General features: G+C 44.8%; 1 protein-coding gene across 1 annotated transcript; it reads right to left on the bottom strand.

Annotated features, from left to right (window-relative positions):
- Positions 1-2,725: 2,725 nt before the first annotated feature.
- Positions 2,726-26,033, bottom strand: CKM (creatine kinase, M-type). The gene is made up of 8 exons (XM_086938380.1): positions 25,822-26,033; positions 19,410-19,622; positions 18,320-18,474; positions 13,429-13,561; positions 7,649-7,820; positions 5,820-5,943; positions 4,583-4,772; positions 2,726-3,323 (listed from the first exon to the last, which is right to left on the bottom strand). Exons 2-8 carry the CDS (start codon positions 19,600-19,602, stop codon positions 3,145-3,147), a joined length of 1,146 nt encoding a protein of 381 aa, XP_086794506.1. The 5' UTR covers positions 19,603-19,622; positions 25,822-26,033; the 3' UTR covers positions 2,726-3,144.
- Positions 26,034-26,992: the final 959 nt, after the last annotated feature.

Here is a 26,992-nt window from a genome sequence, read left to right as displayed (position 1 = left end):
ACGATTTTTTTTATCGCTAAGCATCGCCGGAAATTATCGCTGAGATAACGTGCTATTAGCAACGTTTATCTCCAAAGCGATAATTTTTCCGGCGGTAGCGTGAATATCGCTGAGAATACAGCGATATTCACACATTAGCGACGAAATGCTCTTAGCCATGTTATCCACCTCCCATTGGATAACATTGCTAAGAACTGCTCTGAACAGGTGTTAGTTTTTGGCGATAGCGGGAATATTTCCATCGCTACGCCCCCCTTGCAAATAGGCAATAGCGACTTTAGCGACTGCTTTCATTCGCTAACAGGTTGGGTACGGCCACTTTGCATGTCATTAGCGATAAATATTGCTGACATGCAAAGCTGGCCCCAAACCGCTCGCTATCGCCTAAAAGCTGTCGCTAACATCAGTTAGCAACAGCTTGCAAATATAGTGATAGAATTATCGCCGCTTAGCGGCTGAAAACGGCCGCTAAACCGGTGATAATTTCCTATCGCCCCCCCTTGGTAATATGCCCCCAGTATGTCCTCTGCCTTGCAAAGCACAGAATGGCATGTTCGCCTTGCTTGCTGTAAGCCACTATCATGTATTGCCCTACTTGATTTTCGGCTGGCCTATAGTTCTGACCTAAAGCCACCGATCACACACTGTCTCAATAAGCTCCATCTTCCAGTGTTCTGCCTATGACCCGGGGTGTCCAAAGCCCCTTGTAATATGAGTGTGTTGTGTTACTTGCTATCAGGGCTCGACTGGAAACCAAAATCAGCCCTGGCTAAAATGTTCAGTTCTTGGCTGCCCATCTTGCTAAAAGCAGTATCATAGGTGCAGCCCAACGGAGAAAAGCCAGAATAGCAAAATTCACAGTCCGTTGTGTATTTTCAACAAATATGAACACATTTATTTATCACATACATCTTTAATTCATATTTTCATATGCAGAAAATTACTGCAGTCAAGCTAAAATCTTCTTACGTCCCCAAATGCCTCACACCTCTCGGAAGCCGGGTCAGTCCTCGCTTTTCTCAACCAATTATTTGCAGGACTAATCACCAAATTCTATTTGATTTACTTTGAAAGTTGATATTTTTGTGATCATTTATTTAGTGGAGTGGTGTGGCTCACTGGTTAGAGGCGGCAGACCCGGAAGCAGAGAACGGCCCGGGACCAGGGTTCAATTCCCGACGCGGCAGGGTCATGGACCAGGGTCAACGGACTTGATAATTCTCGCCTCGGTGCCTACTCTAACCAGGGATCACACTCGGCAACTCTGGGTATTAAGCTTGCCTCATCTTACAATGGCCCCCCACAGACGCCGGGGATGCCTGGTTTAACCTTGGAGATACCCAGAAGGTACCATCTCACAGGGAAAGCCAGGACGGGTTCCCCAGCGGTCTTCAGCGCCAGGACACCCCGAGATGGGGTAACAGTGCGCTTTACAAGTATCATCATTATAATCACTGGTAATGTCCAACTGTGTTACACCATCTTATTTCCTAGAACTACGGGCCATATTACTAAGCAAGGGCGATACATTATCTGCAGGAAACAGCCGCTAAAGCGGCGATAATGGGCTTGATAATATGTCCTTGTGAATTCCCATAGCAGCCCAGGTTCTTGTGTTAACCTGGGCTGCTATGGGAATTCACAAGGGCATATTATCAAGCCCATTATCGCCACTTTAGCGGCAGTTTCCTGCCGATAAAAGCGGCGATAATGTATCACCCTTGCTTGATAATATAGCCCTACATTTCTATGCTTAGCAGGTTAGCTTGCCGAGTCCGTTTAGATCCAATTCCTTATTGTGAAGCCTCGTTTGTCCAGATGGTCATTAATATCCTCTCTAATGTCGCCGAAGACAGGCGTTATAACCACTGTTATATCGTTGTCAAATGCTGACCTACTCTTAAATTGGTACGACGTCTCCCTGCCTATAGGTTTGGCCTTGGAAAGCTTTTGTGATTACTTTTTTGATAAAAAAATGCAAAAATAAATTAACATCGCATTTAATTTTAATGTAATGCTAAGAATAGTTACAAGGATTTTTTTTTCTTTTTAATGCATTTCAAAGGCAAATATGATCCTTATGTACACGAAAAAATGATACTATTTGCTTTGAAGTACTATGAGCTGATATTGTAGTTTAAACAGTGACGGGAAACTGCAGAAATAAAAAAAGGATAAAGCAGAAAGGAAAAAAAGGCATTGGCAAGGTAGGTTACCCCACCACCAGCCTTTGCACCACGTGCATCTCTTTTTAGTCGGACGTGAACATGTAATCAGACAAAATGCAGTAACTCACAGTGCAAGAGAACCAATGGTTGAAGTGGGCTGGCTGGTTGTCCCATGGTCCATACTGTGGTGGGTGGAAGCTCAAAGTGAATAACGGTTGGAACTGACAAATGGATGGTTATATGTATGCATTTCTTTTATGTATGATTTTTGGGATTACATGAGGCTTTGGGACTGATAAACCTGTCTCTACATCAGACTCGAAATTAAGTGAAAGGGCCATGACAAAGTTTCCTTTTAATAGAAAATTGAATACTGAGATCTGCCTCTATGGTGCCTTTGTGTCGTATGCAGCGCTTTTCGCTGAGACTTTTCTTGTGCTATGAGATTATATTGTTACCTTTTTGGCATATAATGATTTAATCCACTCATTCCTCAGCTCCATTCATCCACTTAAAACCACCATTATGTGGGAAAAAAGATGTCATAGCTCAAAGAGTTTTGGGGCCACCATTGTGATTTTATTCGCTCTTCACTCGAAATCAAGTGACATATTGGCAGCGTTAAAAGCAACAGTCCTTCCAACTCCACTGCCAGATGGCACCTGAGTTGCTACTTCACAGCTCAGTGTTCACCCATTGTAGTCTCTTCCCTCCCTTTGCTCAGCTGGGGGTGTTGGAATCTGTGTGAGAAGATGAGGGTTTCAGTTGAAGGGTAGAAGAGGGAGTGATGTCTGTCTGAAGTGATATCGCTGTCATTGCTTTCTCTTTCCTGGCAGGCTGTTGGCTATTTTCCGGTAGGTGTCGTCATCATATTTCTTTGACAGGGCGTGATGTTCTCCAAGATTAGCAATGTGGTAGGTGGTGGCGATGGTCAGTGAGGCGTGGTGAATGTATTTTTGTGAATGTTGTTCCTGCCTTACTTCTGGGCGGGCACCAGGTCATCAATGGCCTGACCCTTCTCCAGCTTCTTCTCCATCTCAATCATGAGCTTCACACCATCCACCACCATCTGTGTCTGCTCCACCTCGGAGAACCCCAGACGGTCAGCATTTGAGATGTCAAAGACACCACCAACAGCTGCAGTATCTACACCACCTGTGAAAGAGTGAATGAAAACCATTCAGTAGATGCACTTGGTTTCAGCTCAAGTCCACTGTCCCACATGGTGTGGTCAGTGGAGAATGCTAGCATTTGGACACAAAGAAGTTGCCCGCTATCCCTTGCACCCTAGACTTAAGATATGGTGGTCGGGCGTACAAATGATATTTCAGGAGAAATCTTGTATCAACTGTGTGTGTTTTGACAAGACTTCACTTCACCAGCCACTATATAGAGGTTGCATCAAAATTACAGATGTCAAAACCATACCGAACTAAATATAAGCACAATCTACAAAAAATGTGTTATGTTGTACACTACATTTGGCAATTTTAAAGCTCACATTATCCCTTGTAAGTCTCACAGGCTGATATTTCAATCAGCTTCAAGTATAAGCACAACAGGAACAACCAGAGCATAGTTTCAGACGAGGAGATGGGATATAATGGTCGAACAAGAAAATAGGAGGTAGGTATACTTTCCCCAAATCTACAAACTGACAACCATATGGTAAGAAGTTATATTAAAACCTTAGAGGTTTTTTATGCTGGTGAAAGAGTATAATTATGAACCTAGTAACTCATGGCCACCCTCCAAAAAGGTGTTCATCAAATAAGCAGTTTCCCAAGGTCCGCCCAAGTTCCAAAAGTAACAAAATTCTCTCAATTCCAAAAGATAATGGGGTTCTTGTAGATCTGGGCGAGCCTGCTAACTAGAAGCCATTTCCACTCTCCCTACCAGGGTGGCGGAAAGCTAATGAGTTACTAAACATCAACAGATGTTGGTTTAGGGGTAAATTCCAAAGCAGCAGCAACATTTACATGTGTGAAATCATGCTTACAAGAAAGGCAAAGAATTTCAAAAAAATGGTTGCCAGAAAATGCCCCAACTCATTCAGTGTTAAAATGGGCTGTAACTGGATCCGCCGGTCCAGGACACGCTAGGGCACCGGCATGTAGCCAGTATGACCCTAAATTGCACAAAGAACCAGTAATAGATCTGTGGCGATAACAAAAGCATAGGGGGGGGCTATATGGGGGTTGGAGGGTCATATTATATTCCAGTAAGAGATCTCTTTTGAACTCAAAGTATTGAGTACACGTTAATACACTATGCCACACTGCCAGTAGGAGATTTTCCATCTTCATGGCTTGTCTAAGAAAAGTTTTGTGAAGGATTTATTTTTTTAGTACAGACTGGCATAGTTTGCAAACTAAACGGCAGAAGGTTTTCTGATGCAAATGTCTGTATCTTACCTGTACCACGTTTCTGCAGGCGCAGTCTGGTCAGAATCTCCTCAAACTTGGGGTGTTTGCTGAGGTTGGGCAGTTTGACGTGCACACCACCACGCAGTCCAGTACCCAAGTTGGAGGGGCAGGTCAACACGTAACCGAGATGCTCATTCCACATGAAAGGATGGCCGGCTTTCTTGAAGATCTCTTCAATCTATCCCAAGAGGAGAAACAAGGATAACATTTGAGCAGAAAGTTCTACGTGAGAAATGATACTTATAAAGGTTTATCTATACACGATTGTTCCTCAGTCTAAATTAGGTGTTGGCAGGGGAAGGACAACCCTGGCCGACTATTAACCTACTGGAAAAGATAATATTGTATCTTTATCTCCAACTCCTATATTGGTCTTTTGCCTCCATGGAGGTTGTGTTTGCCATCACCGTGGGGGAAGACGTTTTTGGAAGAGAAAGATGGCTGGGAAAATGGAGTTCAGTGTAACAGTGAGGCTGATAGCTTAAGTCGTTGCCCGTTTAAAAATAGAAATACTTGAGGAGATGTTTGACACGATATTTGCCTGTACACTTTTGAAAAGCTACGAAAAGTAAACATTAACATTTTCTGACTAACTTTAAATCTGTCACTGACTGTTTTTTTACAGCATATTATGACCATTAAATCTGGATGGGGAAAAATTGAAGGATGAAACTCGGATAAAAAGAATGGCAGTACAATGGGGAAGACGTTAGAAATAGATGAGTATTGTTTGGGTTCTAACTGCTGTCAGGATTAGGTTTTATATCAAGGTCAAATGATGTACAGTATTTGGGTACATCATCAAATCTGTTATTTGTGGAATTTGAACAGTGGGATTCTAGAACTCAAATATGTTAAACAGGCAAAATTTCTCAGGTTCGCTGTTTGACAGACAGTTGCGGAAAGAGAGAAAAGGGTATGGCGGTGGCATATTCAGAACAAGCCCTCTGTACTGGATTAGCATATAGCTTGATGGAGGCAGAAGGGAATAAGTAGAAGACAGGTAGACCTAGTTGTCTATCACCGCTTGTAAATGAAAATATCATATACAGAAATATTGCCTGACAAAGATTGTGACCTAAATATTGTCCCATTCTACGTAGATGTTCTATTAACTCCACTGGGGAGCTATTTCTGTAGATGATATTTAGGACACATGTCATATAATATTCTGACTATGATGTTCTGGAACCTTGCCCTAGTGGCAGACTGATCTGGCCCTCACCTTCTGCAATCCAACACAGAAGCGTCTGAACACCTCCTTCATGTTGCCACCCTTCTGCATAGAGATGACACGGAGATGATCCTCCTCGTTGACCCAGACCAGAAAGGTCTTATCATCGTTGTGCCTGTAGGATGTGGAGATAAATGGTCAATATCATGACAGTCATCCAGAGCATGCCCAGTGGCTTCCACATTTCACGTTTCCACTTCAGAATAGGAGTGTAGAGCTACAACCATGACTACAGTGGGAGGAACAACTTTTATATTATTCAACTCGTCCTAAAAAATCAATTTCTTACCTATTGGGCCTCTAGAGATTCTTTTTTTAGATCTAACTACGACCTTTTGATTTTACTTAGATTATATGTGTAATTTATTTACCGATTCGGGCTTTCAGCCACTCCGCTTCATCCATTGGTTATTGTGTCATTCACATTTTTCTGCTGCCCAATACAGCACATAGCATGGGGCAGTGAGTCAGCCCATGTAAGCCATTGCCTACATTTACTGTGAGTAAAGGCATTCTGCCCTTTACCAAAGAGGACATCTACACACAACAGTCGTTCCCTAATTGCCAGGGACACATATGGCAATGTGTGTTGTTTGAGGCTAAAAAGATATTTGCGCTTTTAGCCGTTGCTTTTTTATTTTTTTGATTGACTAGGGCCCTACAGCTTAGTTGACAATACATTGTTGCAAAATTCATGACAAGCCTACACAAAAGAAGCATTTTCAAGGCCATTCTATAGCCCATTGTGCACCAATTCTATATTTTCCTAGAGCAAATCACAGCATATTTTGGGCTAAAATGTGCATGATGGATTTTTTGCCAATTTACATTTGCTCATCTATACCCATGATACCCATACCAGGATATTTCAGAAGAAGATAGGGCAAACAAAGTAGTATTCCTGACTCACAATATCTATCATGGGTTCTCCCTTCCCTTGAAGCCATTTGAGTCTGCTCAGTGGTAACCTTTAAAGTTGAGTTTGAAGGCTTTGCCTGTCTTTCTTGGTAGTTCCTCGTGGCCCTGTGGAAGAGGACCTTCCAATTGCCAGACAGGGATGTGAAGACTGATTTACTCTTTTTTGGAAGTGCTTTCTGGGAGCTGTGGAAGCCTCTTCAGATATCTGGATCCCTATAGAGAGCTGTCTTGTCCATTCAATATTCTTTCATGAAACAGAGTTTGAAAGAGTTTTTCACTTTGCAACAATACTGATCTACGTCTTAGGCGATGTTATTCAACTGTGCTTCACATTTATTTCACCGTCATCACTACAGCAGGTGCTGCCTGTGCATCCTTACAGAGATCACAAATATAAGAGAGGGTTCCTCCAGCCCAAAGGGGCAGGACACCAAATAGACACTTCTGTCAAAAATCAATTCACTTTGGTTTTTTTTAAGCATCCAGATCCACATTGTCATACATACACATGGAAGTCACCCAAAACCTCATATGTAGCTGTTTTTAAACTAGGTTTTTAACAAATGTTGAAATTGAAAGTGTAGCAAACATATATGCCTTCCTTGTGAAACTCACTTTTTTATAGATGTAAGAAAATGATTACTTTATTGATTTTGAACAAGAACACAAGCAAGAATAAAAAAAGAATATATTTTTCATTACACATTCCTTTGGTTTCCATGTAAGGTTGGTGATGCGTATAGTGTTTGGGTGACTTCCATGTGTATGTATGACAGTGTGGGTCTGGGTGCTTAAAACAAACCCAAAGGGAATTGATTTGACAGAAGCATCCTTACAGAGATTACAAAGCCTGAAACTGCAGTAGTACTAAGCTCCTTCACCATTGTCTCCATGCTACTCACCAGATGCCTCTGGCGTCGGGCCAATCACGAGCCATGCCAGCGGCCAGCAGGAGAGGAGAGACGGGCTTGTCAAAGAGGAAGTGGTCATCAATAAGCTGCTGCTGCTCGGCGTCGGTCATGTCCTTCAGGGGATAGTACTTGCCCTTGAACTCACCAGTCAAGCTGTTCAGAGCTAAAAGAACAAACACAGACAAAGTCAGCACGTCTGATTTGTATGTGTATTTGGTATTTGTTGCAATTGACCAATATTTCTGTGAGGTTTGGATGCACAAACAGAAAACATACCTGCTGGCACCTAGATGTACTCTCACACAAACCCGCTCATGCAGTAAGAAAACATTTAGACACAGGCAGGGTCAGACTGGGGCCAAAAATAAGCTCTGGCACCAACATAAAAGAAAACCCCATTAACGAATCAGATAGCCAAAACAGTGGCCCACTTTTACAACTAGGGGCAGTTTTCAACATGTGAAGACACTGTGGTTTGCAAGTATGGGGAGCCTGCATTTATGTGTGCTTGTTGCGAAAACGTCCGTGTCTTTAAGAAGGAAATCAACAGTAAAAACTGGCCAGCAGATCATAAAACAGGCCCACAAACAGCCAAAAACAGATCCCTATAGTGATCTGACAGACCAGCCCCTTTGGGCACTGCCTGAATGCCCTTTAGGCCAGTCCTACCCTGGACACAGGTCACTATTGGATAGATGTATGGATTGATTGATGTGCGATTGTACACATGGAGCAATAGATGGATGGTTTACTGTCACTGCTGAGTGAGTGGATAGATGAATATATAAAGTTGCATGGTTGGAGGAATAATAACTTGGCTGTGGGAGGATGGATTTCGATAGTGAACTGATGGAGGAATGCTTGGAGCTGGTTGTATTTGGTGCTTTGTTGAGGGTGGATGGTAGCTGCATAGGGGTGGGTAGATGGAATGATAGGTGTGGTTAGATGCCCTTACCTAGGACTAAAAAGAAGGGGGCTCGCAACTCAGGCTTATTTTTGGGAGGCTGATCGCATTTCAGGTGCGTAGGTTAATGAAAAATCACAATCGCAAACAATTCTAATACTCGTATGTCTCCAGATGATTTGGTAAGGTACATTTCGTACAGTTATTCATGCCTGTGTAGCATTACTCAGCGTTACAGAAGTAGAAAAGAGGGAATCCTGATACAAAAAATATGGTAACAATAAGACCTGTACAAGACGTAAACTTTGCAATACAGTTCCATACTACACAGATTGCCATAATGCACAAAACATCAATGTACTTTGGTAAATAAGAATAAAAACAAGGAAAGCTCTCTTTTTGCCGGTGTGTTGTGGGGCAACAGAAAGTGCCACATTTCGATAACAGTACAAGATTGCTTTAAAGTGATAGTGCATGCAAACAAGGGCATGTACACATACTGTTTGAGTGCTTTGGCACCGTAAAGCTATTAGTTATGTTGGTGGGTGCTGGAAGATCAGGGTGACTTCAAGATACACCCATTCTGCTGGACATGCCGGCTGCTCTGTTGGACCTGGTGTTCTTCAGGTGGATGCACCACATTCTGAATCAGGTAACACAGGCACTGAATTCACTGATGATTGCTGTAATGTGTGTATCAGCTGCCTTGTTATGTTTTAAGTTGGTGGGGGTTTACATATGTTTTATATTATATGTGTACTTTATGTATGGTTTAAAATGACTTGCATAAACTGTATCAATACTTTATGGTATTAAATATACTCCTGTAGTAGGAATTCAATAGGGGTCTCTCTGGGTTTGAAATTATTGGCTGCATTGCACATAGCGGGGGATGGCAGCACTATCAAATTGTAACTGCAAGTACTGGGATGTGTTCAATATCGCACTGCTTAACAATCACTCGTAAGAGGGTCTCAGAAAGGACTGGGCTTCCCTTTCTGCAGTGTGGGAAGTATCCCTGCCACCTCTTCAAAAGTGCCTTTAGAATGACTTTTAAAAGCCACATTTCTTTAGAGCAGAATTGTTAGCTATTTCTTTAAACAGGTTTACATAAACAGATTGCTTGCAACAAAACTCTTCACCTGCTATATTCCTTAAAATCCTGCATGAAAAATTGACCTGGAATGAAACTTTTACTTACTTTTCCACTCCCTTATTAATTAGCAATGCACCCTCTGCTTGCCTTCTACATGCCTCTGCTGTATGTATATACACTACTTTAAATCTCATGCCTATCTGTCTTGAGCTCTTTTTTTTAAAACCATAACAATATCTATTCCAGAGCAAGCAGTTGCTTCTCACATAGCTTCCTCTAATGATCACAACAAAGCCACTAATCAACACAAACTCGAATAATTGCATTGAATAGTTTTCTTTGTTATGCAAGACTAACCCTAATAACCAATGGGTTGACCACTAACTTTGGGCTCTGGGGTAGTGTGCTACTCACGGCAAAGAGATTTAACACACCTTCAGGGGTAGTAAGTGCTATATAAATACAATTTCAATTTCATTTCAATGATAATAAGTACCACCTATTCTCACTACTTGCTGGAAGATTTAGAATTCATCAAAAGTATCATGGGGCTTATTTACAAGCCATGTGTGCCACTGGAACGTCACTTTTTTGGCATTCCGGTGGCACAGCTACAAGGCCTTGTAAAGCCACCCTGCATGGTTTTTCATGGCCTAGTAGATATGGAGTGTGGCAACGCAGTGGAAGTTCCTACGTTGCCTCACACTGTGTCGGGGAGGTGTGCCAAGGGCTTTGCAGTGAGTGTTTCCACGAAACGCCCATAGGTTTTGACACAATCCCAGATTTACAACATGTCGTGAATCTGGGCACGCTTTAAAACAGTGTGCCTCCCCAGGGGTGGCGTAACGAGGAGAAATAATTGTATTTCTCATCGTTTTTTCCTCTTTCCAGGTTCTTTTTATTCTGCAGCACACATAGGAAGAGGAAAATGCCTCCAATTGTTTTTGTGCAGGGACGTGACCCTTCCTGCCAAAACAATCATGCCAACAACATAGAGACCCTTCCACCATGGTGCAAGGATGCCTGCATTTGCGATGTCTGCTGATTGTGTGCCAGTGCTGGCTGACAGGTCAGGAACACACAGTATCTTGTCGATACAGTGCAATCCTGCCCTTTCGAATTTGAGTAGGGCAGCGCACCAAAATGAATTGCGTTGCTGCCCAACGCCAATTCTTTGTAAATATGCCCCATGTGTTTAAAGTTGTGTGCTGAGGCATGTGTAATAGGATTTACCCTGAGTCACAGCAATGAATCGGCTAGTTTATCTGGTTACTGAGCCCATCATCACCTCACATGGGAATTGATAAATGCAGATATTTGCTCTCCTATATGTGCACAGAACTAGCAAGCATCATCAGTGAAGTTAACTTATGATTCTCCACTTCACAGACTTGCTTTTTGTGGGCTTAAGAGAAAATAGACATGTTTCGCTTGTGCGTCTTTGTTTTTTTATAATGATACGCGAGGTTTAGCCACCCAAAGTATGTTATTAAGAGATTGACATTGCAGCAGTTAATGGGTGTGGGACATAGTCCAACTAAGGGACAAAGGGGCAGATGTAGGTAATTCTTATTTACCTACTCTTAAATACCGAATCATACCGATTCGGTATGTAAGAGTAGGTAAATAGGAAGGGGGCAGATGTACGTAATTCTTATTTTAGAATTACCGAATCTGTAAGATTTGGTATTTACAGATTCGGTAAATACCGAATCGGTATTTCCTATTGATTCCTATGGGCCTTGAAGCCCATAGGAATCAATGGGAAATACTGATTCGGTATTTACCGAATCGGTAAATACCAAATCCTGCAAGGGTGAACGGGGTGTCACTTTGACACCCTGTAGCACCCCAATTCCAGGCTCGTGTGCCATGTGGCACACATACATGCCCTAAGGGCATGTCTGTGTGTCACATGGCACAGGTGTACATGCACAGATGTGCATGTACACCTGAATTCGGTATTTTACCACCCAATTGTATTGGGTGATAACATACCGAATTCTGAAGGCCTGTAGCACTGTAAACAGTGCTACCTACATCTGGGATTTACTGAATCTGTAAAATTACCAATCCGGTATTTTACAGATTCAGTAAATTTACCGATTTAGTAAATTTACCGATTCTGTAAAATAATGGCCCCTACATCTCAATCACCAAATACCGGTCGGTAACGGCCGAATTCGGCCGTTACCGACCGGTATTTGGTGACCTACATCGGGCCCAAAGTCACGTCAAAAAACAGTAAGTGAGTAAGATTCGTATAAGAAATGTTTTCTACTCACATCTCCGGGACAGGTACCAGTCGGAGCTAAAATGCCACCAGGAAAATGGCAGACCACGAAGATCAGTGCTAGCATTGTTGCACAATCCATTCTTAATCCTGCAAATATTGCAGGATTCTTATTTTCAAGTAATTCTCAGCTCTATTTACTAGAAGTTCCTCTGATTTGATGTAGTCAGCCTTTGTAGAATCCTTGGAGACTGACTTTGCTCCAATGCTTTCCCAAATCAGGATGAGAGATCGTCACACGCTCATAACTCACTCCCAATTTCCTCTCAAGGTAATCCTTCTCCACTAGCCCTATGGTCCAGAGATTCAAAACTTGGAGGGACTGTGCCCTATGCCCTGGCCCTTGCAATGCTAGGAGAAAACCGGAAAAGCATCTTCAAGCATAATTGATGCATTCAACCGTCGGAGAATCCTTGAGACTGGCTTTGCTCCATTGCTATCCCCAACCAGGGTGAGAGGTTGGCCCCCTCTCCTAACCCACTTCCAATCTTCTCTCTGTTCCGGGCCACGTTAATGCCTCTTTACTAATCCCATTCTCTAGACATACAAACTTGGAGGGACTAATCCCAGTGCCCTTCCCCTTGCAGTGCTAGGTGAGCAGTCAATAGGCATCGTCAAGCGTGATTCGCGAACAACCCCAATGGTCCTGGTCTGGATGTGCTCCTCAGAAAATCACGCAAGCAGAAATGAAGACATGTCGGGCTATCTGCGGCGACTAATGCTTGAAACCTTTTACTATGAGAAGTGCAACCGTTAGTGCATCCGTCACCCCTGAGAGCAGTGCTTTCTGCCCTGCCCACATTGTGACAGGTTAAAACAAATGTGATCATATTTCTTCTCTTCATCACACCCTGCAATTTCTTCTCCTTGTAGCAAGAGCCCAATTTAGGCTTGAATACATCACTTACAAAGACCTCCACAATGATACACACCCTGCTACTTGGCTGGAAAACTGAAACTCTGGCGCTCGATGGAGATTGAGAAATGCTGCAGCACTGCTGCTGGAACTTTCAACATTCAAGCAGGAAGATTTGATAAAATAAGCATCCTCTGGTAGTGTTTTGAGGATCTAGGACTCTCTTCCACTAGCTCGTTACCCTACCTTGAGTCTTGCCACATTTAAAAAGGATCTTAAAGTCCTTGTAATGGAAAGATACTTTGGATGAAGCTATGATCGCTTCTTCAAATCCCTTTTTGTCTTATCCAATCTATCCAGATTGGATCTGCCTGTCCTTTCTTCACTGATTTGAACTGCTGGGTCTATGGGTTCTCTTTGTTGCTTACCTACTATTTGTATGTTGATTGTTATCCATATTATTCTTGTTTTCTGTAAAGCACTCTGATACCCTTGGGTACGTTTGCACTACATAAAACAGCAAAAATAAATAGCGGGGAGTAGACCCTCCCCAGCATCATAATTGCGACAATCACCCCATGTAACATAGAGCACCCAGCCCAGAAAATGAAGCATGTCTTACCTTCGATGGAGAGCTTCTCAATGGCGCGGCGTTCCCCACGGCTGCAGTGGGGGGGCAGAGTGTATCCCTTGATGCTGCGGCCAGTGCGGACACGAGAGCTGAAGACGTAGTTGGGGTCCAGATCATCACCTCCCTGTCATGAGATCAGCAGCATTGTGAATGGACAAGAATTACAACTGCCAATGCCCCCACTCAGCCTGTGACCAGCCACTTTATGGATCCTTTGATCAAACATGCCCAATTGGCAAACAAGCGATTATTTGTATTACCTATATGCAGCACTAGAGGAATTATGTGGCAGGTTTACTAAATTATGTGGCAAGAATAGGCACAGTATGTGGCCCTGCCTATATGTACAATCCACTGATGTGGTGGCTTGTTAGACCGTTTTGGATGTGAGGTATTCTACCATTTATTTTACAAAATGAATTCCGTTCTCGAAGTCTTACATGAACTTTGGGTTACATCAGCCTTCTTGGGCAAAGAGGAAATGCAGTTAGTAGAGAAAGTACACAATTGTTATAACAAGTACGGTCAGCCTGGTTTACCCTAAGTAGGGGTGAAGGTCAGGGAGAAGGTTACAAAGGAACAATTCTGATGTTAGATGGGAGCAGTGCTGGGGGAATTGTTGTTGCTCAGATTTAGAGGAGATGCTGAGGGTAAAGACCATAGCACATTGTCACCCGTGAATGACAGTTGTTGAACGATGGGAGGCATGTAGAGTGAGTGTAGGAAGCTGGCTCTGTTTATACTATACCAAAATTAGGTATTGTGTGTGCAGAGTCCATGGAGTCCCCAGAGTTATAGCAGAGGCTAAATTAGGTAAGTACTAACAGCTCTTTTTGTGGTAGTGTAGGCAAACAATTACGCTTATACAGAGGGTGCGTTGCGTGTTTATTGTATTCACTCATTCAAGACTGATGAACACATTCAGACTGAATCCAAACCAATTGGGTAAGTATAAAAAAGGTATACTTGTATTTTATTTCTAGAACCAAGCAGGACTTGGTACAGTTAGGTAAAATATACTTTCAGTTATAGACCTGTACAGAGCAATGCAATTTAGGATGGATTTGCAGTTGTTACAGGTTTTTATCACTTTAAATTTCATTTTGAATTGTACAGTAGTTATTTTCTGAATATTTTTTAGTTACTTTTGGATTACTTTGAGTACTGGGGATGGTATGCCTGCTACTGCATCTTAGGATCTCACAATACATGGTAAGTTAGATGTTTTACACTTTGCAGTTTAGTTCTCTTTTTCACCCTACAAATATTTTAGGCCCAAAATCTCTTAACATGGGTTCCTATGGAAGAAAAATGGTTATGGGTTTCACAGGTAGGAATTTTTTGGGGTTAGGGCCATGGTCCCCCAAGGTCCAGGTAGGCACTCAAATTGCACCACCAGCAGCAGTAGGAATTCGGGTGTAGAGTGCAGGATGCCAATGTTAGCCAAAGGGGCTAGCGGGCACCACGGTTGGGGGCTGCTCACAGGCAGGCCACTTGATCTCTGGAGCCAAGCTCCTAGGTTTAAGGTGAGGGCTACGGGGGTCCCAGTCAGCACCAACTTCACAGCACCAGCAGCACTAGGCCGGATGGGTGCATGGTGCTTAGGAGGGGTCGGGAGCCCAATGCAATCCTATGGAGGTTTCCGGTTGTGGATTTTGACTGCAGGCTCGGTCCAGGAAGTCTTCAGGGAGGAACCAACAGCAGGGCAGGTAAGTTGGAGGGCTCGGGAAGTAGGTGCACCTCAGGTCCTCTTCTCCAGTACGCAGGGTGCCGGTTGCAGGGGTGCCTTTTGAGGTTGTATTTCACCTTGCCGTGCCACTTGCGGTTGGGGGATTTCCCTGCAGAGACTGCAGGTGACATTGGGAAGTCCTGGAGGGGTCAACCCACGGTGGACTCTGACTCAGGAGCACTGGGGAGCTCGCTGGGAACAGTGGGCCACTTGGACTCAGGCCGTAGGGGTCTCACGGTAGTAGCCAATGGGCTACTGACCTTAGGGTAACTACACCCTTGGCGTGCTCATCCCACGTGGGGGAGTGGGTACAAACCCTAATCCTGATTGGAGAGTGCCTGCCATCTGCAAGATGGTGGGCACTGAAGAGTGGGCTTCACCTCACCTCCCTCACCTGAGGGGTGGGGTTGGCAGAGGTGGCCATACCTTCTGGACCATTGAAGCTCCCTTGCCACCGATGGCTCTTCCTGGCCTGGGGGAGGTGAGGTCACCTCCACCCAGGAAAAGCTTTGTTTCTGGGTCCAGGGAGCGATGACTCCCACCAGGGGTCCAGAAACTTGTCTCATGGTGGCAGGCTGGTGTTTACCAGTCAGGAAATCCACCAGAGGTTGGTTATTTTTCAGGGGGCATCTCTAAGAGGCCCTCTGAAAGCATTGTATAATAAATCCCACACTGGCCTCAGTGTGGGTTTATTATGCTGAGAAGTTTGCTACCAAAGTTCCCAGAATTCAGTAAAGCCATTATGGTGCTGTGAAGGTCGTAATGACAAACTGCCAGACAATATACTCATTATGACTGTACTGCACTTACAATGTCTAAGAATGGACTTAATCACATTAGGGGAAAAGTCCTCATGAAACTGTACCCTTACCAGTGGTATAGTGCACCCAGCTAGAGGGGTGACTTACCTATACCTTAGGCAGTGGGTTGCAGGCATGGCACACAGGTATCTGTGTCATGTCGACTCTTCACTTCTCTGCACCAAAACACGCAGCCTGCAATGGCAGTGTGTGTAGGTTAAGGTCCAGCACCTCTAATGGGGGCACAATATGTGCTCCAGCCCTTAAAGGTCTTCCCTGGTCACAGTGCCCTTGGTACATTTTACAAGGGACTCACATGTGGCCAGAGGGGAACCAATTGTTGGTACAAATGTATAGTTTTGGGAAAGGACACAGGCCCTGTGAACCCGAATGGCAGGGACCCAGGGTACATCAATTCAAAGTGCATCAGAAATCTGGCAAAAAGTGGGGGGTTACTGCAGCAGAAACCCACTTTCCTACACTCTTCAGCCCAAAGGCCAGGAGACTCAGACAAACCTGGGAGAGTCTTCCTAGTCTTTCAGGTGAGGAAGAGTGGAGACAGGGGTTTGACAGTTGCAGAGCCTTCTCTGCCTTACATCCTTCTGTTCAGGTCAGTCTCTTTAGAGAGCTGGCCTACCTCAACGGTTTCAGGACCTAATTCCCAATGCTCCTTCCCTAGCTCTTTAGTGTCTTTACTCCATCTTTTTAGTTTTGGTTCATAGTTGCCTACCTCTGCAAATTTCCTAGCTAGGGCAAGTCCCAGCTTACCCACAGCTTAGGTAACTCCACCATGAGCAACAGGGTCAGGGGGCCTAACTTGCTATTTAGCATAGGCTAACCCACCATGCCAAGGACAGTGCTGCCATGAAGGCTATCACCCAGCAGAGGCCACTGATAGCTGTCAGTGCCCAGACCTACACCTTTAGCTCTTCACTGGTAGGTGAAGGGGCACACTTACAGGCTTTTGGGGGTTTTGGTGGCCTGTCTACTGTGCTAGGTTAGGGGGCCACTACACTTAGTCGTGAAAACCCTTCTTCCACCCTCTGTTTTGCCAGTTGAGGAGCCACCAACTCAGGCTGGACAGTGTCTGACTAGTCTGTATTTTTGTGGGCTAGGGAGGACTTCACCAGTGCCAACTTTCGAGTCCTCCCTTATTGGGATAGAATTCGTGGCTATCAGTTGTCCACCTTCCCTACACTGTCTCTTCTTTTTCTTTTGTTGCTTATCTACACTAACTGCAAGTTCAGCCTTCCCCCCAGGTCCTTTTTAAGAGGTCTAGCACTGGACCCGTACCTCACTTTGGCTCAGTCCAACCCCTGGGTGGTGGCCAGTGCCAAAGAGACAATCAAGGGGAAGATCTTTATTGACTACCACCTTTCTCCAACTAAGGGACCCAGATATTTCTGGGGCACTACAGCCACATGCCTAACAGTGACCTCCCCTGGGATAACCCTTCCTCTCTTTGTTTCCCCTGGGACGTACTGGTTTGAGATTACCAACCTGTCATGCACCACAGTATAACTGGCACAGGTATCTCTTAGGACAGTGGATGGGATTCCATTCGCCAGTGGATGATGGAAGTGTCTACTCCCCTCTGGAATCTCCAACTCACCTTTTGGGTCCACTTTCCAGTTGAAGGCTATGTGGACTTCCTCCTCTATGTCTTAACCCCATAGGCCACCCTGGCAACCCCTCGAGCTGCACAAGAGACTTTGTTTTAGGACAGCTAGGGTCCTTGGTGTGGTGTCCTATATTCAGACAGTTATGACACCATACCTTGTTGGGATCCCAACTTTTACTATGGTACCCAGTTTTAAGTTGTGAGCTGTCTTTAGGCCACAACCACCTGGACAGGTTTTTGGGGGGGCTACCTTAGACTTCTTACTTTTATCTTTAGGATGCTCATCCTCTTTCCCCTGGGAAGGTTTTGTACCCCTTTATTTTGGTCACCCTCAGTGGCAATCTTGGTCACCCTTATCTTGACCCAGTGTTCCGCCTTCTTTCCCAATTCTTGGAGATACATTGGACCTAGGTTTACCAGGGCAGATCAAGTTAAAAGTGCAGCAGAAATCTAGCAAAAAGTGGGGGGATTACTGCAACAGAAACCGACTTTCTTACAGTAAGTAAAGGAGTTCATGCATGATACGTGTCTGTCAGTGAAGATGGGAAAGGGGTAGGGTTCAGTGCAAACTATACACTTGCATTTTACTGGTATTCAAAGCACAGAACATGCTTTTTGGAATTTCACACCTACACGATTTGATAGGATTTTTCTGTTTCTGAGTCCCTAGGGTTGCAGGTGACCTCTATGAAAGGCTGCTTTGGGGTAATTTAGATCGAGGTTGTACCTTACCTTCAGGTTCTCATGGTTCAAGTCAGTCCTGTGCTTGTCTGTGGGTTTGTATCCATTATGACGATCTTCAATGACGGGGTCTAGCAGCTCCTTGAAGACTTCATAGGATTCTTCATCTCCAGCAACACAACCCACAGTCATGATGAAGGGGTGACCTAGAAACATAGGAAAGCGGAGGTGGGTATGGGAGTAACTTTGACTCAGTGACCTACTGGTGTGGCATAATTTAATTTGTTGGCGCCCAACAGCTTGACAAAGCGGATTTAATTCCAACCACAGGATAAATCAACAAAGTCATGGAAAATACATGCTTCTTGAATGAGATGTGATATTATGTATGTCATATTTGTGTAATGTGAACTTAGCCAAAAGGCAACAGAGCACTATAAATGGAACATGCCAAAGATACAGTCAACAAGTGATTGCAGAGGTAGATGGGTTCTCAGAGTGGAAGTGGACTGTTACTGTTTCATGATAAGGTGTCTTTAAAGAGGTGCGTCTCTTGTTCTGTCCTAAAGCGGAAGAGTTTTGGGGCAATACTCATGGACATGTGGATGTCATTCTAGATCGTGGGTGACTCGATGGAAAAGGCCGGCTCCTTTGTTTTTTTTCTAACATAGTCTTTAGTCTAATGGTGTCATGAATGTGTTATGCCGAGAGCCACCGAGGGTGATGAACTTGTCATTGAAATAGGCAGGACTGCTGTTTGTGGTGAAGGAAAGAGATCCAGGTCTTAAAATACAGGCTTCTTGACAAGAAGCATTGATAAGAAACATTGTTGTGCTTATTTGCAATCACTTGTTGTGGCATGTAGGGGCAGTAAAATGGTTGCACTGATGGAACTGTATCAGTGAGGACTGACACCCATGCTTACATTGAATGGCTACTTGTGTACCTGACATCATTCAGTGGTGTTATATGGGGTTGCACCTGTTTGTAGATATTACTATGTGCGTGGTTATTGGCTAGGATCGGGATATATGTAATTTTCATGGACACATTTTCATGGACAAATGTGGCAGGTGGTGGTTCCAGAGTTAAGAGCTGTACCATTCAGGGGAGTCCGCATTGTTAGAAGAAGCAGGCATACCTGGATTATCAACACCGGTCTGGATGATGTCATCTACAGTGAAGCCGCTGGGGGTCTGCCTGTCCCTCAGCTTTTTGTAGATGTCCACGGTCAGGACTTTAGCCATGTGGTTGTTGTGCTTGCTCAGGTCGGGAAACTCATCCTCGCATGCGAAGTTCAGCTTGTAGTTGTTGTGGGTGTTGCCGAAAGGCATGATTGCAGTCTGGACAAGTCCTGGAGCAAGAGAAAAACAAGAAACCTACTGTAATCCAAACAAAGAGCTGTGTTTAAAAACAGCAGGAGTAACTGGTAGCATTTCTTTGATGACAGACACATTCATTACTCTGCGCTGAGAAGGCTTTCCATGGGTGGAGCATGGCGTTTCCATGCATCCACCAATGATTTTTTATGCAATCCCAGATTTACTAAGGTCAGTAAACCTGGAATTGCGTCAAAATGGTACACTATCCCAAGTGGGGGGTACAGAGGAGAAATCTTTATTTCACCTTATTTCCTCTTTTTTTACGTGTGCTGCATTCTGTAGGACACGTGGAAAGAGGAAAATTCCCCTGAGGATTGTGTTTGTGCAGGAACGTCTCCCTTCCTGCACAAAAACAATCCTGACTGTAACACAGGCCCCCTCTCACCATGGTGCAGGTGTGCCTGTCTTGGCGCTAGACAGCACACAGTGCGCCAGCACAGGGAGAGAGCAGAAATGTATTTGTATTTTATTTTATGCGTTTTTATATAGCGCAGACTTTACCCGAAGGTGTCAGAGCGCTTCACAATAGGAACAGTAATACATGAGGAGAACATTACAAGTGAACAAAGTGCAAAAGTTAAGTTACATGAAACAAAAGTGACAATTGTGAGCAAACAAAATACAAGAGGTAGCAACCGGTACATTACAGGAGGAAAAAGTGACATGTGTGCAAGTTACAAAGGCATAGAAAGTAGAGGTATAATACTGCAATAAATGGTAGACACTCAAACACAAGAACAAACGTTTTGTAAGCAATGGTGGCACTTGTGCAAGTATCTAAAGCAAACAAAATGTAAGAGGTAGCAAACAGTGTGTTACAAGAGAAAAGTGACGTGTGTATGTTACAAAAGAGTACCAAACACAGGTAGAAGGATAATGCTACAATATTTGGCAGACACACAAACCACAAGAACACACTGGTAAGGCACTTCCATAGTCATGGAGAATAGAATTTTCTATAATGGAAGGTCTTCCTTCAGATAATAGAGAGGGCGTGAATTAAATGTGGAAGTGTCTTTGAAGGATGAGAGCTTTGAGGTCAGTTTTGAAGGCCTGGGAGGAGGTGGTGGTCCGGAGCTGAGGCGGAAGTGAGTTCCAGATTCTCACTGCATTACCTGAAAAGGATTGGGCCATCGATCTTTCCTTCTTGAAAGTGGGAGGTTCAAGCAGTACATTTTCTGCATTACCTGATGGTCTAGAGCCTCCAGAGAGTTTCAGTATATTCGCCAGGTAGCAAGGAGAGGAAGATTGCAAGGCTTTGTGGGTAATACAGGCAGTCTTGTAGGTAGATCTTGCCTCGATGGGAAGCCATCGGAGGGTGGATAACATGGGTGTGATGTGGTCGCTTCTTTTGGCCCCAAAAATGAAACTAGCTGCTGAATGGAGAACAGATTTAAGGGGGAACAGATGGGATTTGGGGAGGCCAGTAAGAAGAGAACTGCAGTAGTCCAGTCTGGAGAGGACCAGCGATTGGACCAGGGTTTAATGGTCTTGCTCCAGGAAGAAGCGACAAATTCCCCAAAGAAGGCGCAGTTGGTATCAAGCAGACTTTGCAATGGAATTGAATGCATCCAATCATAGTAGATATGGTGCATATCTGCTCTCTCCCTGTCACACAACCCAGCACAGCAAGTGGTATTGCTTTGTGTTGGGGGGAGGGTCTCGTGAGATTCGCAGTTGGAAGTCGTTTAGGTCGATAACTGCTTCTCGTGAGCTGCAACGCAAGAGCAGCTCTCGCTGCCTGACAGAAAGCAGCCCTGGTCTGGTTTTAGTGTCTGCTACTTCTTGCTGTGGCACAAGAGGACACACAGCCCTAGTGTTATACCTCCCTTGAATATAATCACACCATCCCACATCAGTAGCTTCTGGAGAGTGGGAATTATTCTCTAGTCCCCTTTCTTCCTCCGGGATCCTGCAGCTTGCTAGGGGTAGGGTTCATTCTCCCACAAAGCAGCAAGAATATCCTGAACACCCTGGAAGTAGTATCTTTTTAATCTTGTATTGAATTGTTTATGGCTTCTGGGTGCTAACTTGCACTTAAAATCCATGGATCGTATGTTATATAATCGAATAGGAATGTTATTTTACCAATTGTATGTGTTTAATGCCTCGGTCATGCTTTTTAAAATGTATTGTTCTGTGTTGCCGATTCATTTAAATAATTCGAACTGACAAATTAAAAATAACATAAGAATTATAAAATAATTTGCGCGTGAGCGTGCGCGCGCATGTGTATTGAAATAGATTGTCGCCGCCTCCATGTGGTCGATTCTCATTAATAAGTACCTAGCACCAGACAAAATGAACCACTGGTGCAGAGTCAGTTTACCCAACCTATTGAGATCACACGTGCCTGTGTCCTATCCATGGGCCATATGGCTGTCGCCCCAATTGTACCTTTCTGGAAGAGGCGCGAGCTCTGAGCCAGGTAAAGACTGTTCCTCAGGTGAGCACGGATCCCTTGGAGCATGGTGGGCTCGGTGCCCCCTGCTCGCAGGGTTTGTGCGTGAGAGCTCTTGAAACGTCCCTTTAGCTTACGTCTAGCCTACCGACAAGCGAAATATTTCTTCTGGTGTCCCCTATGCGCCAACATGCTCCCCGCGTATTTATAGCTGGGTCTCTTGGACTGTGATCTGCCAACAGCTGTGTATCCCAAACCCTGATAGCTCCAAATGCTGCCCGTCTGGGTGTTAGGAAGGCCAACTGTGAGGGTGATGCCGACAGAGCTGCTGACAGAGGCGGAAATTTCCTTTCTTACTTAGCCCTCTCGGGTGACGCCTTATGCCACGATATCTCCCCCGCCGCCCCGTCCCACTTTCTATTTGTGTACGCACCCGTAGAGGTCACAACGCTTCATCCCAACATACGTCCTGTCCCAAGGCCGAAGCACGCGGCATGTCAGCTCCTGGGCAGGTGTCCCGTCTCGACTACACGGTGTTTATCACTGGGGGGCGTGACACGACACCCAATGCACAAGGCTCGATGTCGAAGTAGCCATATCCGACCCCTATGTGCTGTGCGGTCACCTCGCCTAAACCTTACTTGTACTTTATTTCTTAAACAGGAACAACATGGACACTATCTCAAGTCCTGACCTTTTCACCTGCAAATATTTTCTAGATTTTAAACTATTTAGTTCGTTCAAAATTGTTCTTTTTGGGGAAACAAACAGTCTTAAAAACATACAGTTAAAAACATTTTCTCCGTGCAACACAGAGGGATAATAGTCCTACGAAGAATGATAACAAGGCAGGGAGTACGTTTGCATTACAAGGGGCATTATTTCATATTAGTATCTAAGATTCCAAGTTACCAAGGCTTTAGCAGCTGTGCAATTCATTAATGATGTGCAGATTAAAGTGCAGGTGCTTGCTTAAAACGGTTTAAATATACTATATGCAATCGTATAAGTCATTTGGCGTTGCAAGCAATTAAACGAACAAGCGACAATACGAAAAACACACTCATCTACCATCTGACATTAAGATTAATTGTTCATTTGATCAAATGACTATTACATCTGTGAGGGCCGGCGGCTTAAATGTAAATTCAATTTATACCCTCACAACATGAGATCAGATTTGAAAAAATCAGTTCCACATTGAAATGTTAACCTCTTTGCTTCCTCATAAGCCCTACAGCGAATAGAAAACTACCCATTAGCTCTTTTGTACTCACAACACCCAGAATGCATTTGGCGTTCACACAAACGTTCATCTGTGATAACAGTGTACGTCATAGCCTGCGGTAATATGGTCGCCCTAGACTGAAATCTTTAGCCCCAAAAAAAGAGACATTTCCCCAGAAAAGGTGAATTGAAATACTCTGCTTGTGAGGAAGGGCACTCGGCCTATTCTGAGTGGAGGCCTGGAGGGTGGGAGAGAAACGACGTGTTCAGTGGTTTTGTATGGGAAGGGTACGGCAGCAGATGCCCGTCCCAGCTGCACTATTTCACCAGGAATGGTGAACTCAAAGCAGGGCATGTTGGTCATTGGAGTCCAGGGCTAAATTTGCGCCTGTGGTTTCCAGTGCTTGGCACCGGCACTTAATTGTCAAGACCGGTGCTTGTGACTGTCTGCCAAGAGGTGGAGCTGCGTAGCAAATCTCGAGATGACCACAACAACAGCTAATTATTAATTCAACCTACATTAAAATGACTATTACCAGAAGCCCATACCATTCGTACGGCTAAGGGGGGCTGGAATAGTCCAAATTGTCACACTTTTAGGAGTGTGATGGGTGGTAGTTGTGTTGTTACTATCACTGGCAGCATGGCAGACGAGACAATGCGTGGTGCAAGCTGCAGTGCTCTCATGTCGAGCGCCTGGCACTTATTATATTTTATTTTATTATAAATTAAGCTCTGTTGGGGTCCCTCCTTTCACTTCTGCGCAGCCCAAGGGCCTAGATGCAGGTGTTCGCCTTCGTCCAATCACATGCCTCCATGTTGTGATGAACATAAGAACGGGTGCCAATGAATCCGAGAGAGCTCTGCTGCCACGCGCCGCTGCTCCTTGCTGGCGACGCGGAGGCTGGCCATGGCGGCTGACTGGCACCTTCTGTCCGAGCTAAAAATAATGCTCGCCTCCATCCATCTCCTTTCTGGGGGTATCGACATGCGAGCCCCTTGGCGCTGACGAGCGCGAGAGCGTCAACAGACCTCCCCTCCCCCAATCACCACGTCCAGTTGCGCTTACAGTTATTTACAGCTCAAGTGTTTTGGGAGAGGGGAGGGAGGATGGATGGGGATTAACCTACGCGCGGAGCTCGGTCAGTGGACTGTTTTTCTCGGGCTCAGAATCCAAACATTTAAAAAATATTAAAAACACGCAGTCCACACCATACTCACCCACCCCAAAAACATAATCCCCTTAAAGGGGCACCGATGTATTGTTAAATTGCGCTGTCGCGCTTGCACGTTGATAGAACTGAAAAGTTTTATGCAAAAAATGTATGCGGTATGCATGCATGCCATGTGATAGAGAGAAGTGTACAAAGCTTGCAAGGTATCACCGAATAATGGAGTGTCGTGTACAAGTGTGATGCTACGCAGCAGGGTGTAGCCCGTCACACATACAGCCCACATCGAAACTATTTCCGACAGCAAACAAAATAATTGTGTGATGTAACTAACCGGTGCTCATGTTAAGCGCTTCAATACCTACAGGTCGAGTTCTCGCTATATAAAAACTGCAACCAAAAAAAAAACTGCAACCAAAAATAATGCCATGCATTTTTTCCCGATTCATGTTTTCAGTTCGCATTTTTGCCTAATGCCCACTTTTGCTTCATCTTCGGTAACCAGATTCGTTATCATTATTGTTGGCGATTCTTTGGCTCCTCCAAAATAGCCCTTGTTTGTTCATTCTATACTTCTCTAGTTTCTCTTGATTTTTGCTCATTCTTTCTGCTACCCCATTTGCCTCGTACTCATGCTTCCCTCCTGCTGCTAACTTTCTGTTTCTCGTGTTTATTATAAGATTTCATGTTAATACCTTTTCCTTATTTGTATTGGTACTTTTTTCTCTTTCTTTTTTTAACTTTCCTTTCTTTTACGCGAATGATTATATATAGCTTCATTTGGCTCCTATCGTCCATTTTCTCACCTTTCTTCAAATATTTTTTTCTGCACATTCCCCTGACTCTCCATTTTCTCGTCGTTGTCTTCCCTTACTTTTCCTTTCATGCCTTAAAATAACACTAGACACTGGCTGACCCAACAGAAAGAAAGGCACACTAACTGTAACTAGAAGGAAGACTTCTGTGGGGACACAGTATTTTAGCAGGAAACTCGTGGATGTGGCTACCCACTGGGTCTTAGGCATTGTACAGATGGCAGAGCATATCTCTCTGCTGGCTGAGGGGCCACAGCGCGTATGGGACCGGGGCACTTCTGGCCACGTAGGGGGTTCTGGGAGTCAAACATGTAAAGTGGTCAGTAACAAGGTCTGTCAAGGGATTCTCCAAAGTCACTCGGCTTCTGCCCTGCCACACACACGTGATGGATTGCAGTTTCCAGGAGAGAGGAGGGGTTACCGGGGCGAAGGAGTCCTCTCCTCCCCCAGCACCGCAGTTGCCCTCAACACTGGGCCGCTGAACGATACCATGATGAAGCTGCCTCTTAGCGCTTAGCTGAAAACAAAACCAAACACCCTGCAAGCGCACCGTTACCTGTCAGGGAGAAAGCTCTGCAAATGTCGATGCCCCAAGGGGGTGGTACGTCCTCTTCTCACACTTCAGCCGGATGGGTGACCCGAAGTCTCAGCTCTCCGTCCTACCCCTATATACCCAGCGCCTTTTCCCCATTGGCTTGGCAGAGCTCTCGGTCGAGCTCCGATTGGTCAGCCTCACTGAGAATTTGGAGAGGTCATTCTGATGTCACTGTCGGAGTCGAAGGTGGTGTACTGATTAGATCTGGGGCCGGGCTGGCATGGCTCGCAGTTGGTGTCTTATTTTAGCACCGCGGGACACTCTTGCCTTTAACTCATCCGCTGCCTGCCTGAAAAGGCTGAGTCGCAGGGCCCAGGTCCACGCACCTGCCAGCCATCTATATCCCAGAGCTGTCAAGGCCCCGGGACTCACAAGAGGGCCTGTTGAGCACACGAAGTCCCATATTTGTTGCTCATATTTATAAAGGCCTCGATCGCAGAACGAGCCTCAACGCAAAGGCTAATAATGAGTGTGAACCTCTTAAGTGCTTCGAATTTTCCAGTCAGATCTGGGCACAGAGGCATAAGGAGATGAGCTGACGTTTCCAGGATCACCAAACTTAATGGACAAGTGGGGGAGCTGGAGAGGGGCCTGGCAGTCATGGTTCCGAGCTTGCCACTGACTACAACAGACCTCATCACACTTAGCCACTAGGCTACATCTAAAGTGGTGTAAGGAATGAGAGCGGCTTCAAATAAATGTCCCAGCAGAATGGTGCGGGCTATCACCTGCATGACAGCTTCGCATATTGTGTGCCTTGAAACCATTGATGGGGTAATCGCTTACATGGAACTGGGGTCAATGATTTGGGGAATAAACAAACCTCCACTGCAGTAAATTACGCTAGTAAGTGGGGTACGAGTGAGACGTCATTTAGTGTGGGGGCCAGGAATGACTAGCTGCTAAAACTGCTCCATGTGCTAGCTCAAACACAATCAACTTCAGCCCATTTCCGCCCATGTAGGCCTCATTCAGGGTCAGACCGGCAGTGCCATGAAGACTGCTCTGACCTGGGCCTTTTTTGTCTGCTTGTGGACCGGTGTTATGGTCTGGTGGGTCGGTTTTTACTGGTATTGCTGTTTTTCCCCAATGAAGTACTTGGTTTTATACTTAGAAACAGGTGCTGCTTCTC

The sequence above is a fragment of the Lissotriton vulgaris genome, chromosome 9, assembly GCF_964263255.1.
Source record: "Lissotriton vulgaris chromosome 9, aLisVul1.2, whole genome shotgun sequence".
Taxonomy (NCBI): domain Eukaryota; kingdom Metazoa; phylum Chordata; class Amphibia; order Caudata; family Salamandridae; genus Lissotriton; species Lissotriton vulgaris.
Note: the sequence above shows the minus strand (reverse complement) of the source record. Positions and strands in the feature narration are given on the sequence as shown.

Excerpts from the sequence above, each read along its gene's own strand:
- CKM (XM_086938380.1), bottom strand. The coding sequence starts at position 19,602 with ATGCCTTTCGGCAACACCCACAACAACTACAAGCTGAACTTCGCATGC. Across the intron at positions 18,475-19,409 it reads GACCGGTGTTGATAATCCAG|GTCACCCCTTCATCATGACT; the intron begins GTATGCCTGCTT and ends CTATGTTTCTAG. Across the intron at positions 3,324-4,582 it reads CCTGCAGAAACGTGGTACAG|GTGGTGTAGATACTGCAGCT; the intron begins GTAAGATACAGA and ends ACTCTTTCACAG.